This window comes from Strix uralensis, chromosome 4 (assembly GCF_047716275.1).
Source record: "Strix uralensis isolate ZFMK-TIS-50842 chromosome 4, bStrUra1, whole genome shotgun sequence".
Taxonomy (NCBI): Eukaryota; Metazoa; Chordata; class Aves; order Strigiformes; family Strigidae; genus Strix; species Strix uralensis.
Window position 1 is genome coordinate 61413083 of NC_133975.1, and position 17349 is coordinate 61430431.

Genomic DNA, 17349 nt, shown 5'->3' on the forward strand with positions numbered 1-17349 from the left:
GACAGGCTAACACACCTGTCCTTGCTTCCTCAACTCACATGGTGAGGTGGGAGGTGAAGTCAGGAGGTCTTCAGGCTCCAGAAATTCATAGCATTCCCTGCTTAGAAAAATACTGTATTTATGAGAGCTGATGCAAGAGAGGACAAGGGCTCTCCTCTCAGCAGGGATAGAGGGGGTGAGACCTGCTCCTCCACACCTCTTAATGGCTGTTTGCAGAGGATGCTGAGCTCTCTTAAATATCTGCGTGTGGTGAAAAAACCCCTGAAATGGTGCTTCTCTGCAAGGGGAAGAATTGAACCAGTGTCTTTTTGGTGTAAGTTCCTGTCAAGTTGAAAGATGGTTTCTGTTGGCTGCCAATGCCACAGCCTCGAGGAAAGGAATTTGACTTGTGATCAGAAATGGGAAAAATGTGCACTGCAGGCACAGGACCTTTGCTTAACCTGTTACAAATTTGTGGGTTTTGAAATATTTTTTTTTTTTTTTTAATGAATCTGATCATTCAGGTCTGGATTCTGGAGCAGATTCTGTAGCAGGGTGAACTCCCAAGGCACGCAGAGGCTGCTCTTTCCCCTGTGTTCAGGCATAGCTGTGGGGAAATTCTTTTTGTCCCGATTACCAGATTTTTGCAGAGGTGTTAAAGGTAATTTTCTCCCTCAGAAAATATGTCCTATCTATTTCAGTTTGTACAACTGTCATTTATTAATTTTTTATATCATTTGCATGGAAGATAAATTTTGTGGTGGAAACACACTTTCATTCCTGTGGGAAAGAGCCTATTTTCTGGATGCCTTCCTTGGAAACTTAAATTCATCAATACTCTGATTACTGCTACTCCATTTCAAATTCATCATCTTTGAGAAGAAGATGCCAAGTTGTTTTTTCAATGCATGCTACTTTTGAAGCCATAATAGATTTTAAAAGAATCATTATACATGTGCAGATGTAGCTGTGGAGCCAGTGATTGAACTAATACAGTGCAAATTACATCACGATGCAAACATTAATGCAATAAGAATGGTCTATTTAATGTATTTCTTATTGTATTAGCCATTAATCGTGCCCTATATGTAGCAACAAAATCATGTTATGCCAAAAATTATTCTATATTATACTAAGGAATTTTTCTTGCAGTTGAAAAGTTTCTAGTTTAGAGTCATTTGAGTAATAGTGTTCCAGGCTATTAATAAATAATACATTAAGTATATGCACATTTGATCCAGTGCCGTTGGTACCTACTATCCTGGTCCAAAAATAATGGCACTTCCATAAAGACCGTCATGTAAGTAAGTACCTGTGTTAATCAGGATTTTTTTGAGGACATCACATCATAATATCTTTAAACACTTTAAACCCATTAAGTCATTTTGTCACACCTGCACCTCAGTCTTTTTAGCATTTTAAAGGCAGAGGAGTAGGTCCTTCTCTGATACTAAGGAGCTACCAGTGTAGTCAGAGGAATACCTATTGCATGGTCCCCAGTTTCAGAGCTGGGAACTGTTCTGTTGAACTTGAGCTCTGGCTGAAGCAGGACTTAACCAGATGTTTAAATGCTTGGTACAACTGAAATACAACATAAGCATCAGTATCTTGCAAAATGCAGCTCTGTTTGACATCTAAAACCTTTTAAAAAGCAATTTATTTTTTTTACCAGGACCCTATATAAATTCACTATTAGTGCCAGGAGTGCGACCAGACTCCCACTGCTTTCTTGCATGTCCCAGAGAATCTGAAATCAAGCACAGATCGAAATCTCACTGCTACATTGGAGTTAAGATCTGAACCTCTTGTTAGAGACCAAGCAAATTATTTTGATTCAAGCACAAATGAAAACCTTTCATTGACTGTTGTGAGAATTAAAAACAGCCTCCAAAATAATTTGGACCAAACAGCAGGTTTTGTTTCCAGTTTGCAAGGTTTCTGTAAAGTTATTTTTAATACACTTGGAGGAAAAACAAAACAACAGCCTGAGAAATGCAGTGAAAGGAGAAGCCATAACTTGTTTTGGAATTTTCTTTTTCCAAATTTTGGGGTTTTTTTTTTTACATACTGCTGCCTGCATGTGCAATTCTGCAAAGCACCGTGATGCAGCCAGGGCTACATTTTTCAGCGGAAGGTTTTTATTTGGGTGGAAGCTGTTGCTGGGTATCCACTTGCTGCTGTCCTCCTTCCCAGATTCCATTGAGCTTGTCTAGCCATGATAAAACTAACCTTGCCAAAAGCTGGTTTTCAGCTGGATTGGTGAGCTAATCCAGCTGGTCAGCTGGATAAGAGTAGGAACACGTCACCAAGTTGAGGAAGGGTAACGCAAGTCTCCCTCATGGCTTTAAATGACAGCAAGGTCCCACCTTGGTGTATGAATTCAGGCTTTTTAGCTGCTATAGATCACAGCAGGATTCATCCCATTTCCCCATCCCTCGAGCTGTGCAAAAAACCACCAGTCATGGCTTAATGTTCTCCTTTAAATGTTTTACTTTTTAATTATTTTGTCAAGAAAGCAATAAAGCATCATCTTAAGGAGCCTCCATAAATTCGTGAGGCTAATAAAATCTCTGGATGATGGCACGGGTTTGGAGCAGTTAACATTAAATATTTAATGTATCGCGGCCAATCCTTCTGAAATCATTTACGTTGCCGTAGCAGGTCTGCACCACTCGCTGTTGAGCACGGGCGAGCTCCCGTATGAAGAGCTACTTGAAACCCATTGCAGATCAATGTTTAATGCCATACCTTGTCGTCTTTCTTTTCTTTTAACAATTAATATGGGACTATATTCAGTTATTTTATAGCCTCCATAAAGTTAATCCTGTGCTAAGGACCCCTTTTTACTTCAATCATTTAGTTAAAGGCTTCTTTAGCATGCAATCGATTCCTGCTGCTCCCCGGGGTGGATGAAGCTTCATCCGGGGCTGGCACGAGGGTAGGCACTATAATGAGGTTTTTCCCTGCACAGCAGCAACACGTAGGGAGCTGGTTTGGCAGGGAGGAGGCCAGATTTGTATTCTGGGGTGGTTAAATATATGCAGCTAAATAAGCTGGCAGTGGAGAGGGCAGGGTGTGGAAGCTTTGGTTTCTGCTTGGGGAGCCCTACATGCAAACCACTGGGGAGAGATGGGGTCCTTCCCCTGCAGTGCAAGGCAGGTAAACAAGATACAAATGGTGTTAGCATTTCCATTTTACAGGCTGCAGGAGCTTGCTCACCTGCTCTTGCTTAGCCTGTGGCAAAACCCAGTTCTTGAACAGCTTTCCTGACCTTTCTGCTGGCATCTTTATCGCAGGACTCGTCTCCTGCCTTTTGTCAGGAGGGCTCTTTACAAGGCGTGGGCAGGGAGAGTTCTGCTTCCCTTGGCTGAGAAAAAGACCAACCAATGTATGTGTCATAGCAAATTCCTGTTTTACAGAGGGCACCTTCTGGCCATGTCACACACACGAGGATTTAGTTTTTAATTGTTTATAGCTTTGCAAAGTGCAGGTAGTGCTGTTTATCTCGGAGATCCTGCTTATGTCTCTTAACAATAACATTCCATAAATGTTCTCTCTGCAAATGGGAACCTGTTGGGTTTTCATCTTTTATCTCTGTGATTTCTAATGCAGCTAACCCAGGAAGACAAACTTGAGTTTGCAAACTCAAAGGCTGTGTTCTGCAACACTTTGGTTTCTGAATTCAGTGATGAGATGTGATTTTTGTTGGGTTTTTGGCTTGGTTTTGCATGTGTGTTTGGTTTCCTTCCACCCATTTCCTTTCCAAACTAGAAACAGACAGCAAATGAGGAAAACACAAACTGTAAAAGAAGAAACAAGCTGGTAAGACTTGAAACCTTGTTGGCAGCCTCACTAGAAAGATTCATGTGAGTGCTGACTGTCATTTTAACCTTAATCTCCATTTTCTGTTTCTCATCTCAGCAGTAGCTGCGTCCAGCGACCAGAGCCAGATTCCTATAATTGTTGTGTCTGTAACAGTGGGAGTCATTCTGCTGGCTGTTGTTATCGGTTTCCTTCTCAGTGGAAGGTAAGAGAAGAAGCTGTGTATTTATACTTTTCCAACTTCTGTAATAACTTTTATCTGACCAGCTGATTAGCGCGATTTAGGCGAAAGCAGCATGTGAACAAAGCTGTCGAGTGGTAGCACTGTAAAACAGCACAAGGGTGGGCTGATTGATCTGTTTGGACAGGCAGGAATGGCAAAGGCTCACTGACAGATGTAGTTCACTTCCCAATGATTTTCATCTCTGTATAGACTAGCCCTGATTATTCGACTTGATTCTCACAGGAGTGTTTTCACATTCCTTTAAAAATAAGCGAAACATGTTATTACAGGTAAAATATCCCAAAGCCCATATGTTTGCACTCAGAGCTTGCAATGGGCTTTGCTCACAGAGAAAACTTGACTTCAGGAAAACACTTGCAAAGAAAAAGAGAAGGAACCCAGCCGAATGGCCAGACACCCCAAGTTTCGGTCAGGTCTGGATTTCATACTTCATGTGTAGGATGGTAATGTGTTCCCCACACACTCATAAATTATACAGAGAGTTCCCCCCGTGGAGGGAGACACTCAGCTTCAAACCATCAAGCGATCCCATTGACTGCTCATGTGCTTAAACATAGGCAAGTGATGAAAGCCTGGGCTATACCGTCTTTGACAACTCTAATGGAAGTTGATGGAACTTGTTGGTGAACAAGGGATTGTGGTATTGGGGGAAAATCTGGCTTGTATCAGCATCAGTTTGTACTGCAGCACTAAATTTGTGTAGCAGCCAGCACACAAGGCACTTTTTTTATATACTACACGTGTATTAATACATTTTTCTAATGGTAGTAGTCAAACCGTGCAACATCTTTCATGCAAAGCAATATGAGGTGCATCTATTGATAAGGCTGAATTTGGTTTCAGTTCAAAGTAAACATTTATGCTTCTAAGGTACCCATCAGCCCACTGCTGCTTTCATGATACAGGTCTGTCTTAAGCTCAGGTCTAGCAACGAGGCTGTAAATTACAGGATATTGTAAGTGTTAAGAGCAGTTATAAGATACTCAGAGAGGAACTGCTCTGATACTGAACATATTGGCTGAGGGTCTTATTTCCCAGAGGATGTAGGGTATCAGTCTGCGAATGCAGCGTGGTGAAATCCAGCCAGGCTGAGCAGCTCTGTCCCCAGGCATAAGGCATCCATGGAAGGACACAGTTATTTCCTGTCTTAAAAGGTAAGTGTGCTGCCAGACTGCTCTCCACTCAAGGACAGAGACTGACAGTTTCTTCCAGCTCAGCTGTTTGAGGTCCTGTCATCTGCTTTGAGTGACTTGTTGGGCTTAAAAATGGGAAGGTAAATGCTTCTGCCTGCATGAGAAGCATTCAGCCGTGTGGGGGGTGAATGGCTACAGGCCATTCACACCAGGGGCTACTACATGTAGCCAAAAAGACTTTGCTCTGAACACTGTAGGCAGGAGTTCAAGTCTCTCCTTAAAGGCTGGAGGTTTTGAGTCAGATCCCTCGTCAAACAGAGCAGGGGGATGTGGACCTTGGTCTCTCCCAGCCTGGATGTGTGCCTGTATTGATGCAAACAGGAGGGTGCACGTGTGGCCGTAGGGAAGCTACGGATGTAGCCTGACAGCTCTGCAAGGAGGAGTCTGGGGGCGTGAATCACACATGGAGGGACATATATCCCTCTGTGGCCATAAGGAATCACAACTGTGTGGTAACCAGCAGCTCTTGGTCTTCCCAGTCACTGGCAAGTGCTTGGGACCCCTGTGGAGAGGGCATGCCCTTGCAGGTCTCCTTTTTGCCGCTACCCTCTCTGATCTAAGCAAGCAGTTGCAAAGCCTGCACCATTTGTCAGCAATTCTTGTTAATTATGTCCTTCAGTCCTTTGCTTCCAGGATGTGCTTCCTTTTGGCTCTTTGTCTCTTAGCATGTTTATAAAAGCCCTTGTCTCCTTTAGCTAGAGTTTTATCGCTGCCTCTGCTGCTGCCTTAATCCTCCTACCTTGTACTCACACCTCTCTCCTCAGGGTAGCTTCAGGTTCCTGGGAGCTTCTCCACAGTGCCACACTGGACGTATGGGGAGGGGCAGGCACAGGGGACTGAGCTCTTGGTCCATTTTTATCTTTTCAACCCTTCCCCTAAATTGGAAAGAACCCAGTCCTTCAGCTGGAGTTGGTGGAGAAACCTCCAGCACCAGGTTTTGCTCCATCATTAGAGAATTGGCTTCAAAACCTCCACCACCAGGGTTTGGTCCATCGTTAAAGAATTGGCTTCAAAACCACAGAACTTCTCAGCCACTTTGAGTTCCCCTGAATTTTAAAGCCCATGTAAGTGCGTTGAGTGACTCATGAGAACAGAAAAATAAACTCCAGAAGCCCAGAAAGCTGACAGCCAATTTGAGATTAAAGCAAAACAAAAGGAATTGCTCCTGTTTGGAAGAAGCAGAGATGCCACTGAAATGTGTCACTCACGCTGCTTTGCCTTGGATATGATTTCGAGACAATTCGTGGAGTGACTCTCCTGCTGTGACACTGCAGGGATGATAAACACATTCCAGGTTGTGGGATAATCACTTTCAGAAGTTGTTAACCTGTTTCTGGAAGACGCTTTCCTGTATGTTTGGAGTGGTTATGTTGTTCTGGTGCCTAGTTCCAGGGGATGAAATTTCCTTTCCTAATTCTTTCCCGTACTTGCTTTTAGAAAAACAGACATTTTAAATTCCAGGAGTTGCGCCAGCTGGAATCACCACTGCTTTTCACACCGAGCAAGCTGTGCAAAGCCCAGGACCTGTCTTTTCTGCTAATGTAGGAGAGCAGATACTGCCCAGTAACAAAGCTGAGGAGAAAACTCCTCTTGCTCTGCAGCACTAAGGATGTAGCCTTGCCAGCTCCTGCAAACAGACTCCTCATTGCTGTCTCCGTGCTGCTCCCAGGCTTCCTGGGAGGCCCTGGACACCTCAGAATTAGGATATTCCTCCCTAGGATGCTGTATGGCATCTGTCTGTGCATATTCTCTCAAGTGCTGGGCTGAAGCAAACAGGGGCTTGAGAGCAGTCCTGCAGTGAGAAGGGGATGTCCTCCTACTCTTGGCAGCTTGGAAAGTAGTTTCCCAGCCATAGAACTCAGGAGTTTGCTGGGCTCTGCAGGCTTTTTATTTTCCACTAGGTCCCCAGAGGCAGAAGTTTCTACACCTCTTCTCCTTTTTTTGCTTTCAAGTATCTGCAGTTTTCTCGCGTCTTTTGAACAAATGTAAGCAAAAGCTTGGCATTTCCTGTTGGCAGCTTGGCGCTAAACCAAAGTTCAGCTGAACCGTAGTCACGGTGGCATTTCTACGTGCCAGAGTCCCTCTGTGGAAACGCGCCTTGTGTCTGAAGCTGGAGGTTCCTGGGAATTTGAAACTAACTGCACTTTGCCCTAAACAATTAAGCTGCATTTCAGAGCTGATTTATTTGCAGATGCTCCAGAAAACTCTTCCTGTAAATAATGTGTCCTCTGACCAAGGTCATAAATAGCAAGCAAAATAGCTGATCACTTTTTAAAGTTATCCCACTCTTTGCATCAGGGACATATTAATAATATAACGATCAGGATTACAAATCAAAGAGATTCACTAAATCAGACTGTAGTTGTCTCAGCAAAAAAAGAGGAGGGGATTGAAAATCTATTATTAAACCAGCTACAAGCATTGAATTAAAGAATATGGAGTTGTTATTATCTTTGTTTTGTTAGGATTATGTGTTCTTGAAAGCACAATGCATTTTACAGATAGAGCAAGGCTGTAAATTTTGCTTTCCTAGCAATGCTTGAATTAGATGCCACTTGGTATTGTTGTTCCTGATTGAAGTATATATTAATCTAAAATCATTACAGACTTTTGTTTTACAGTCTGTGTTGGACAGTGCCAGGCACAAAGATCTTCGTGCTCTGTCTTGCAAGGAGCAATAAGGTGCTGCAGTTGTGGCATCAGCCCCTTTCCTCCTACAAATGGAGGTTAGAAGCCAGGTTTGCATCGGCCTGGGAAGGAGACCCGCTGATCCAGAGCAGTTCCCCCTCTTTTGTCCTTCAAACCAACTGTTGTTTGCAAAACTGACGGGATCTTAGGGTGAGCGTTAAGAGACTGATGATCCCTCTGTTCCCCCAAGCATTTGAGCTTTGTAGTGCTAAACAAAGGCATGGGCTTTTACAGAGTAAAACGGCGATGCTATTAGGTCTATGCTGTGCATGTTGCAAAAGCTGCCCAAAATAACCAAGTGTACTGTGCATCTGCGTTTATAGCCAGCTACCCATTATGGATGACCTTTGCATCTCGGGTGATCTTCCAAAGAAGGGGAAGGAGCTTTTTATAGAACTTAAAAAAAATACAGATTTGAAGCATCAAAAAACTGCCCCTCGCCCTGCGTTGAGCAAATATAGAAAGTCTCTTTCTGGCGAGGAACTAGCATTCAAGAGACAAAGCAAAGACAAATCTTGCCACCTGGGTATTGGCAATTAGAGGCTTCTGCACCAGAGTATCCATCCTTGACCTGAGCTGATTCAGACTTTTAAATATCAGCCCCTGCGGTGGCAGAGGGCTACTTTCTGGACACAAATATGTGCATCTTGTTAAAAAGTGACTTTCAGGGAGTAGAGAGGGTGAAAGGATTGTGGTGTATATCCTAGGTCCTGAGCCAGCATTTACAACCTTCCATGATGTGAAAGGTCAAAATGGATGTGGATGACTTTTTTTCCGCAGCCCCCGCCCCCCCATCCTATTTTCCAAGATGTGTCAGGGCTTAAAATAGTTTGCTTTTTCAATATTTCCGTAGGAAATGGGAGAAGGTTTGTAGATAACATTTTTCATAGAGAGAATTTTTCCAGCATGAGTCACAATTTTTGTTAGTTGTTACTTTTTAAAGGACTTTTATCTCTACATTCTTTCCTGCTCTTCCTTCTTCCTACAGGACATTGTCTCCCGTGATTTGTAGCCACTTTTATGATGCTGCCTACTGCCAAATATTCCCCACGATTCACCTGACAAGAGGAAGGATTTTGTTGGAGAAGCTGTTGCTCTGCCAAGTCAAAATTCCTATCCACCAAGAGCAGGCAGGGTCAGGTCCTGCTTCTGTTTGGGTCAAGGTTTTTACTACCTTTGTCATGTTAATGGCCTCTTTGCTCTTTGGTGGTACATTTTCCCAGAGAGGCACGTTAGCAGCATCAGTATATAGGATCCCTCTCAAAAAAAAAAAAAAAAGAAAAAAAAAAAAAAAGTGGTCCGGTGAAAAAAAAGGGCTCCTGTCCATCCCTTCTGCACAGGGTGATGCCTTCCCAGGGCCAGTGTGGAAATCTGCGGCCCATAGTCCCTATTGCTAGCATCCTGCCTAGATCAGCTTGGCAAATTTGGCTGCTGCAACACCTTTTTTCTTTTTTATTCTCAACACTTTTTGGCTTAGGACTTCTATGCAAACACACTGGGCTCTGTAAGCCAGTCTGAGCTGAGGCAGTTTCGAGGAGGGTTTAGGGACCTAGGCTAATCTGCCTTCAGATGACTTTGGCCCAGACAGGAGGTGAAAGTTGACCAAATCTGTAATTAAGCTCCAAGCCCATGAGGCATTGCCCTTGAAAGCATAATTTCCGAGATACTCTGGTAGCAGCCAGGGGAATGGGGCAGGAGGACCATGATGAACAGATAAGCGATTCATGTAAGCTTTGTCTGAACAGGTGAAATGGAAATGTGGGGCAGTGCAGCAGTCAGTGATGAAAGCTCCTTGCCTTCATTCAGATGATGCATTTGATGGCATCGTGCATCCACTTTGAGAAGGGAACTGGGCTGCCCTTCAAGCTGAAAATGGAGCCTGACTTCAGTGGTAGCAGCTCCAGGCTCCTGCTGAGCACTGGTGAAAGCCCCATGTGTTCGTACTGTTTTAAAGTGAGGTTTTACAGTGTCTTGTCTTGGCTGTAGAATAGATAGAGGATGAAGAAGAAAATCAGACTGTTACCCTCTGCACTTCTGAATATGTGGATGTTTCACCTTGCTTTGAATGCTAGAAGTAGGAAGCATGACCTTTCCTGGAGGCACACCATGTTGCGACACCTGGCCTCTTACCTAGAAAAAAGATTATCTGTACTTTCTTACAGCTTAGACATAACAAAGTGTAAGGCCAGAGGTCTTTCCAAGTGCAGTTCCTTTCCCTGGAAGTGTTGCTCTCCTTCCCCATAGTGATTGCATAAGTATCATCTGCCTGGGCTTCTGCATTCTCGGTTATTCTGGAGCAGCACAGAGATGTGCTTTAACGTGTGAACTAGGTATGGCTCATCAGGAAGAGGAGGTGTGACTCCTTAAACATTCTTGTAGTTGTGGGCAAAGTAGGAATATATTCCTAGCAGCTCACAGTGTGTAATGCTGCTCCTCTGATGTTTGAAGCAAGCACATTAACTCACAAGGTGCTAGGTGTAGTGCCGCCTCCTGATGGGGACATACAGGAAGCAATCATTGCCATCGCTCAAGGCTGTGTGAAGGATTAGAAAAATCTTCACAGGCACCCTCAAGTATTTCAGTCTCTAATTGCAAGACTCTGAAGAACATCCCATTAGAGCAGCTTATTAAAAGCAACAAACGAGGCTTTCATTTATCATGACTCCAAGTCTTCAACTTATAACTCTTAAAAACCGCAGCTCTATACAGCAGAGCCTCTCTGAGATCTATCTAGCCACTAGAAATGTAGTTTAATTCCAAATGCTCTCTGGGTCATCTGCAGACTTGTGGTAAATTAATTACATTGATTGCAGGCACAGTTGTTGGGGCCTATCATAGATATACATTTCATTAACAAAGCATGTAGCCCAGGGTTTGAAACAATGCCAAGGGTGTTGATAAGTCCTCCTAGCATAGGTTTATTAAAGTTTGCTCTCTGGACAGCTGGGTTTGCAAACCACACAGGCATTGCAGGGTCACCTTTGCTAGAACTGGAGGACTGTCAGCTTTGTGTGCCTGAGATAACCGAAAGTGGTAGAGTTGGTCTAGCCAAGAAGCGAGGCAGTGCCAACAGGCCATGTAAGTGCAGGAGGTGCCGCTGCAGCTCCAGGCTCCTCTACGTTGCCTCTGCCTATCTGCAGCCCTTTCCTTGAAGCCAGGGCTCAAAGCAGAAGTCACACCTTGTTTCAAGCCAGCTTGGCTTTTGGAGACCTCAGTGCCTTGTTCTTTCCCAGCAAAGGGGATTTAACGCTGCAGGTGTTTTCTCAATAACCTTCACTGTTATGTGGACATGTCATTTGTTAACCTGCAGCAGATCGGAGGGCTCCTAACCTCCCGCTGGAGCCAGGGGCAGCCTCCACAAGCTGCTCTTGTTGTCTTCTGGTTGATTCAGTGAGGCTGGAGGAGACTTTGCAGATAATTTTGATGTATGCAGTGCTCAGTTCAACTCTGACTGCTCCCCGATACAGGTCAGCTTGCTGGCTAAAGATCTTAAAACCCCAGAGAGTTCCAGGCGTATTTCATTGAGCGGCGATCTCTTATCCTGCCACAGCATTTGATCTCATCTGGAACGCATTTGCTTTCAGCAACTCAGTTGCTAGACTGAGAAAGCCCTGCGTGGAGTGAGGAGATGAGGAAATTCTGCCCCTCCTAGAAGCCACCAGCACCCATATGTGGTGGCCATGAGGGCATGATGGGTTTGCTGGAGTTTAACATCCAGTTTTATCTGCCTCAAGATTTTTATAATCTGAAGTTTATCTGACAAATCAAGCCATCCTTTTAACACAAGCGGTAATAAATCTTCCTTTGTAATAAATCTTCCTTTGTCCTAACTGTTCAGGCCTAGTAGTCCATTCACTTACCTATCCAAGTGCTCCTGGGACTGGAAAGTGAATTTTGTTGTCTGCTGAATCAGTTTAGTTTGTTTCTAAGAGGTTTAGATTTCCCCTAATGTTACACCTCAGAGTATTTTGATCGTAAATGCACAGTGTTATGTAATGGGTGTGCAGCAGTAAGTCTGCATTGAGGCCTATTTCCCTTGTACTTGAGCGTTTTGTTTTTTTCCTCCCCGTAAAGGGAACAAGTGAGATCTGAAGCGTTCTGCATTCAGTGCAGGGAACTGATTTAGTCTCAGAGCAGCCCAGTTGCTGATGAGGTGCTCAAAGAGTTTTCTTTGTTTAAGTAAACAGCCAGCTCTTTCCATTTTAAAGAAGTGGTTGCTTTGTAGATTAATTGAACTGTTGTTTCAAAAACCTTGACTTTGCATGCTGAAGGGTGTAGGAAGGTCTGGTGACAGCAACTGTTACAAAATGCCCAGGGTGGGGGGAAAGGGCCTCCTAGCTAAAATGTAAGCTAAGTCTTCACAGCCATAGTGATCTTCTGAAGACGTAGCAGTTCCCTGCACTCAAATCCTCAAAGTTAAACCAAGAAGACAACAAAATTGTCTCAAAATATATAATGCTTGGATTCCCTTCGTGCACATTTGGGTTTTGGACCTCTGGTGCTAACTTGTACCAATGTAAAGGTTTAGTGAAGGCTGAGCTGCTCCCGTATTAGTATGACTGCACAAGCTGGAGCATTATGAAAATACAAAATACTGTCAATTATAGTAAAAAAATATTGGCATCGTTGTTTAGAAAATGTTAGCAAGTTGTTTTGCTGTTGCAAAAGGAGCTTAGAGAGACATTCTTCACCAGTTCTAATTTAAGTAAGCACATAATCCAATATATAATTCTGTAAATCATTGCATGCCTGAAGTTATTTTGCATCATAATTTAAGGTGGTGCAGTTGCAGAATATTAATTTGTCTAAATAGGCTATTTTAATGTGTTTAGGCACTGTAAGTTATACTTTATAAAAATCTGGTGGGCATGATTTTTTTTCAAGAACAATGTGTTATGATGATTTGAGGAGAAATGATGAGTGAGATCTTCAGCTGACTTTAACCAGAGTATGTCTGCACCATTGGGCATCTGCTCGTATGTTGTACTGAAGTTTTTAATGTTGTTTCTTCTGCAATACGTTCTTTTTCAGGATCAATTACCTTAATAGATTTGGTAACAAAAATTATCCATGCAAGTTTTCTGAGAAGGATAAAGGGCAATTATTGAGGTGCAGCCAGCCTTGGGTTACGGACTGATGCTAGGCAAACCCATGCTCTGGTTAGTCTAGAGTAATGGCTTGGCAGCCTTCAAAAGCAAGCTGTGGACACGTGCAGTACCTTTCGACTCACCATATTTTGAGTTTATTTAGGCTGAATGCTCTCACACGACTCATAAGGTCCTGCTTCTGCAAATACGTAATGCGCACTGATGCAAGGAGACCCAGAAAGGGTTGTGTTGGTTGAGTACATGCATAAGGGTCTGAAAAAGCAGAGCTGGAATTCATCCAGTGCTTTGTTTTTTTAAAGGAAATTGTAACTCTACCACACACACACTTGTGGAAAAAGTCACTTTGCCTGCTCCAAGGCAGGTGCTTAAGTTTAAGCACATGGGTGGCCCCATTAATCCTAATGGTGGTACTCAAGTACGGGAAACACATGGTTAATTGTTTTGCAGGACCAGGATCTATACCTCGCCCTCAGGCACTTTTCCCCAACAGTAGCACATGCCATGAAATTCTTGCAGCTCAGGGTGTTAAGGTCCAAATAATAACTGAAATAAGAAGAAAGAAGTGCATATAAAAATGTTGAGAATGTTTTTGCACCATGGCAGGGCGGTGGGATTATTCCTTATCCTGGGCCTTTTTGTTTGCTTTTCAGTTGCTGCGATCATGGCTGTGGGTGGGCTTCTTCTCTGCGTGCTGTTGCCTATCCGAGCCTAACATGGTCAGTGTTCCCACCCGTGCTGGCTCCTACTTCGTGTCCTCCCTTCATGTTTTCTGTGCACAGTCTGCCTTTCCCTCCCTTTCTTGTATTGGCCTGAAAATCACTTTCTCATCTGATCTCTGCACCCAGCTTGTCTATCTCAACAACTGAAAATCACGTGACCCGAAGCAGAGTGTGTCTCCAGCAAGAGCAGGGGTCCCAGGGGGGAAAAAACCCTCATATGTTATGCTGTGGTCGATCCAGACACCGCACCAGCAATGTCATATGTCATAATAAAACATCACATATGCTGGACTCTTCATCAAATTCTGCTTCTTGTCACCAAAAGGGGCGAGGGGAGGTAATTTGTCCCCAGAAATGAGGCAGGGGGTGGCAAGAGTGGAAAGGTATTTAGTGGCATATAATGTGCATGTCAGTGAAATGGACTGTATGTCATCAACATACATGTCAATGTATGACATACACGGCAATGACATGATGCTGTTTGCCAACGATATGCTCCAGCAGCGTTGGACATATCTCTGCGGGCTTCGAGAGCTGCGTGTCCATGCTGCATGCTGCCCCATTCTGCCACCATCTGGGCTGCCTCACCAGTTTCTGCTCTCTTGTACTCTCCCCTCTAACTTTGCTAACTAATCAAAGGAAGGGTGATTTTAATTTCTGTTGGTTTGACTGGATGCGGGTTGAGTTGCTCCCTTGAGGGAATGTGTTTTAAGTCCCTGAATTGACTGTAATCTGTGCAGGCAGAGATCTTCCTGAGCCTCCTAGGAGAGTCATGAGATCACCATCCCCATCAGATAGCTGCCTGAGACCATAGGAGCACTGAGACGTCCCACGTGCATTGTTAAACTGGGAAGGTTTTGCAGCATAGCTGGGCAGGAGGTGTGAAACTCTTCTACTGTGTTTTCTGGGGGATGCTGGGTCTTTGCATGGTGGTAGCTGGGTCATGGTGCAGTCCCTGGCTGTGGGGCACAGCAGTCACCAAGGTGGACCACTTTGGGGTCTTCTGGTGCTGTACTTTGGCTCTGACAGAGGCCTGGACCAAGGAGGAGTTTGCAAATGCAAATCCTAAAGGCCCTAAGGCAAAGGCTTTTTTCTTTTTCCTGTTGGAGCATTTTGAAATTAGTTTTCATGATTTTTGAGTGCTTAAGAGCAATTTTAGCAAGCAAGGATGCTCAGCTCAAAGTGTTTGGCTGCAAAATGTTCTTCTGGTACATGCGGTCATTCTGTGAGCCACTGGTTTGGCAATGATTGTGCTAAAAGAAAACCTCCCGGTACTTCTGTTGTCTGTCATGCCTGTGCCACCAGTGCATGAGCAGTCCCTCACTGGGAGTCTCAACAGGGCCCCCAACCAGAGAGTGGCAGCAATGGGAAATACCTCTCAGAGGAGACCAGGAATGGGCTGGATGGCTATGAAAAAAAGACATGCATAGGGAAAACTTGGCTGACCTGGAACATACACTCTGCAAGTTTCCTCCTAAGCTGCAGAGAGACTAATGTGTCAGCAAGCTGGGAGGGGGAAATGGGAGAAGTGACTTCAAGGCATGGATGACGTCGGCATTGCTGTGGGAATGCATGACAACCTCTTTAGAGAGATTTATGGAGATCCCTTCAGAGGGAGCTTCCTGCAAGAGGGGGAAACGGTATCTTGTTTAAATTATTTTTAATTGTTCTGGCAGTGGTTTAGGAAAGCAGGGAGTCATTCAGTGGGAAGGCAAGGGAAAGACTAAAGGCTAAAAATACCACCACTGGAATTGTGAAACTTCCTTTGTAAGGCATCCAAGTTAATCAGAGGTCAAAGGCAGGGTCGCACCGTGTAGAGGGGGACAGCAGTGGCTGGGAAAGAAGCTGAGAAGACAGTGAGCCTGCAGCCCTTAGGAAGGGAACCTGCCCTGATTCCTCTCAGACCAGTTGTCTACTGTATCTTTGAATGATGTCTACTGTATCTTTGAGATGAAGGTCTTAGCTTGTCATCTCAAGACCTTTTACTGCTCTTTTGATCCTGTTTTCCAAATTACAGGACTTTGAGAATAGATGGAGGAGTTGAATGAGTCAGATTCCCAGCCTGCGTGGGTTGCTCCAAGTTGCTCCAGGTGGAAGTTTGGTCCATGTCATTATAGACATCAAAGAAGCAGCAGGAAAGTGAACAGAAAAATGGGAAACAACCTGCAGTATAAAAGCTGTTTGTTTTACACCAGTATCTTGAGTATTCCCTGGTTTTGTGATACTGAATATATTCTAGGATTGCAAGCAGCAAAGGCGAATGCTGAACATGGACCAACATCGTTAGAGGTAGACCTTTGCCTCTGGCTCTTAGTATTGGTGGTGTTTATCCAGGATAAAACTGTTTGCTGAACAAGTTATTGTCTCCATACATGAGCTGAGGCAACAGGATCTTGGCCAGAGGGACAAATCCATGTTTGTTTGTTCCTCTGGGTGAAACACAGTCCTGCCCTGCAACAGCCTTATTGCTTTAACATCTTGGAATAAATAGTCTAAAATGAGCACTAACCCCTTGTACACAGCAACCTTGTGATCCTCGCAAACCTCCTGTAAAATGACAGCTCAAGATGGGTTGGATGTGTTCCTTAACTTATTGTAAAAGAAGTGCTTCTGAGTGAAGGTCTCACCCCTGAAAAGCAAGTAGTATTTTGTTTCTATTTCAGAGAAGCGCATGGAGTTCACTTATCTCATATTTAAGAGATTAAATACATGTATAAATCTCTGCAGGACTGTGACGGGAGATTGCATGTTGCTTCAGGGCACAAGCTGTTTGATGGTACTGACTGCACCTAACAAGGTGAGGTACTTTTCCTCATTGGGGATGCCTAAATGCTGCCCCCATGTGCATTTCCAGTAACACCTTGGCTGTGTGCTGAATTGCTTTGGCCTATGCCTACAAAAAAAAATTATAAAGACTCCCACATCACTGCTAGGGCTTTGATGTCCAAGGTCCAGCTCCACAGTACCCTCCCTGGCTGTGTCCTGCCTGGGTTGTGACCAGAGTGGTGACCCCCAATAGGGAGATGGAAACTCCTTCCCTTGGGCATTCTGTGGTTTTTGGGGATGCCTCTGGTGGCCGAGAGGCCCCACCCCACTCAGCAAGGGCACTCCAAAGCACAGGGTCAGATGCAGAGTATCTCCATCAGTCCAGGGAGAGCATGCATCTTCCTGCCTTGTTTCTGGAAGGATTTTTCTCCATGAATTGGCTTCTGCCATGCGAGGCAGCGGGCATTGGTTTCCCAGCTGGGTTCTTCATCTTTCTACCTGTCCGTTTTATATTTTATAAACCTATATAGGGATCATTTTACAACTTCACTTTTATAATCTGCCCCATAAATATTTTACGAGCTGCCTGCCAATCTGCAAGTAGTTTTTAAATAAGACATGATGCCTTAAGAATATTTAAAGTCTCACTTTTTTTTTTTTCCTCTGGTACTTTTATTGAAAAACACAGAGCTGTGCAAGGAGGACATCTGCTTTCTAGATACAGAAACTGGGACAAATCCACAACAGGAGTAAATGAGTTGAGATTCAGGTGTGCTGCTGAATTGCATTAACTCTTTGGCTGAGTGTCTCCAGCTCAGTGGGAGATGAAG

General features: G+C 44.1%; 1 protein-coding gene across 13 annotated transcripts in view; it reads left to right on the forward strand.

The window, feature by feature from the left end:
- The window catches only part of EPHA5 (EPH receptor A5), a 209778-nt gene that overhangs the window by 148209 nt on the left and 44220 nt on the right, over positions 1-17349 (forward strand). For 8 of the 13 annotated variants that reach the window (XM_074866972.1, XM_074866979.1, XM_074866981.1 and 5 more), the window contains one exon: positions 3901-4006. In XM_074866972.1, coding sequence (XP_074723073.1) covers positions 3901-4006 — 106 coding nt within the window. Of the gene's footprint in view, positions 1-3900; positions 4007-13684; positions 13751-17349 lie in introns of all 13 variants that reach the window. The other 5 variants (XM_074866973.1, XM_074866975.1, XM_074866980.1 and 2 more) reach the window with 2 other exon arrangements.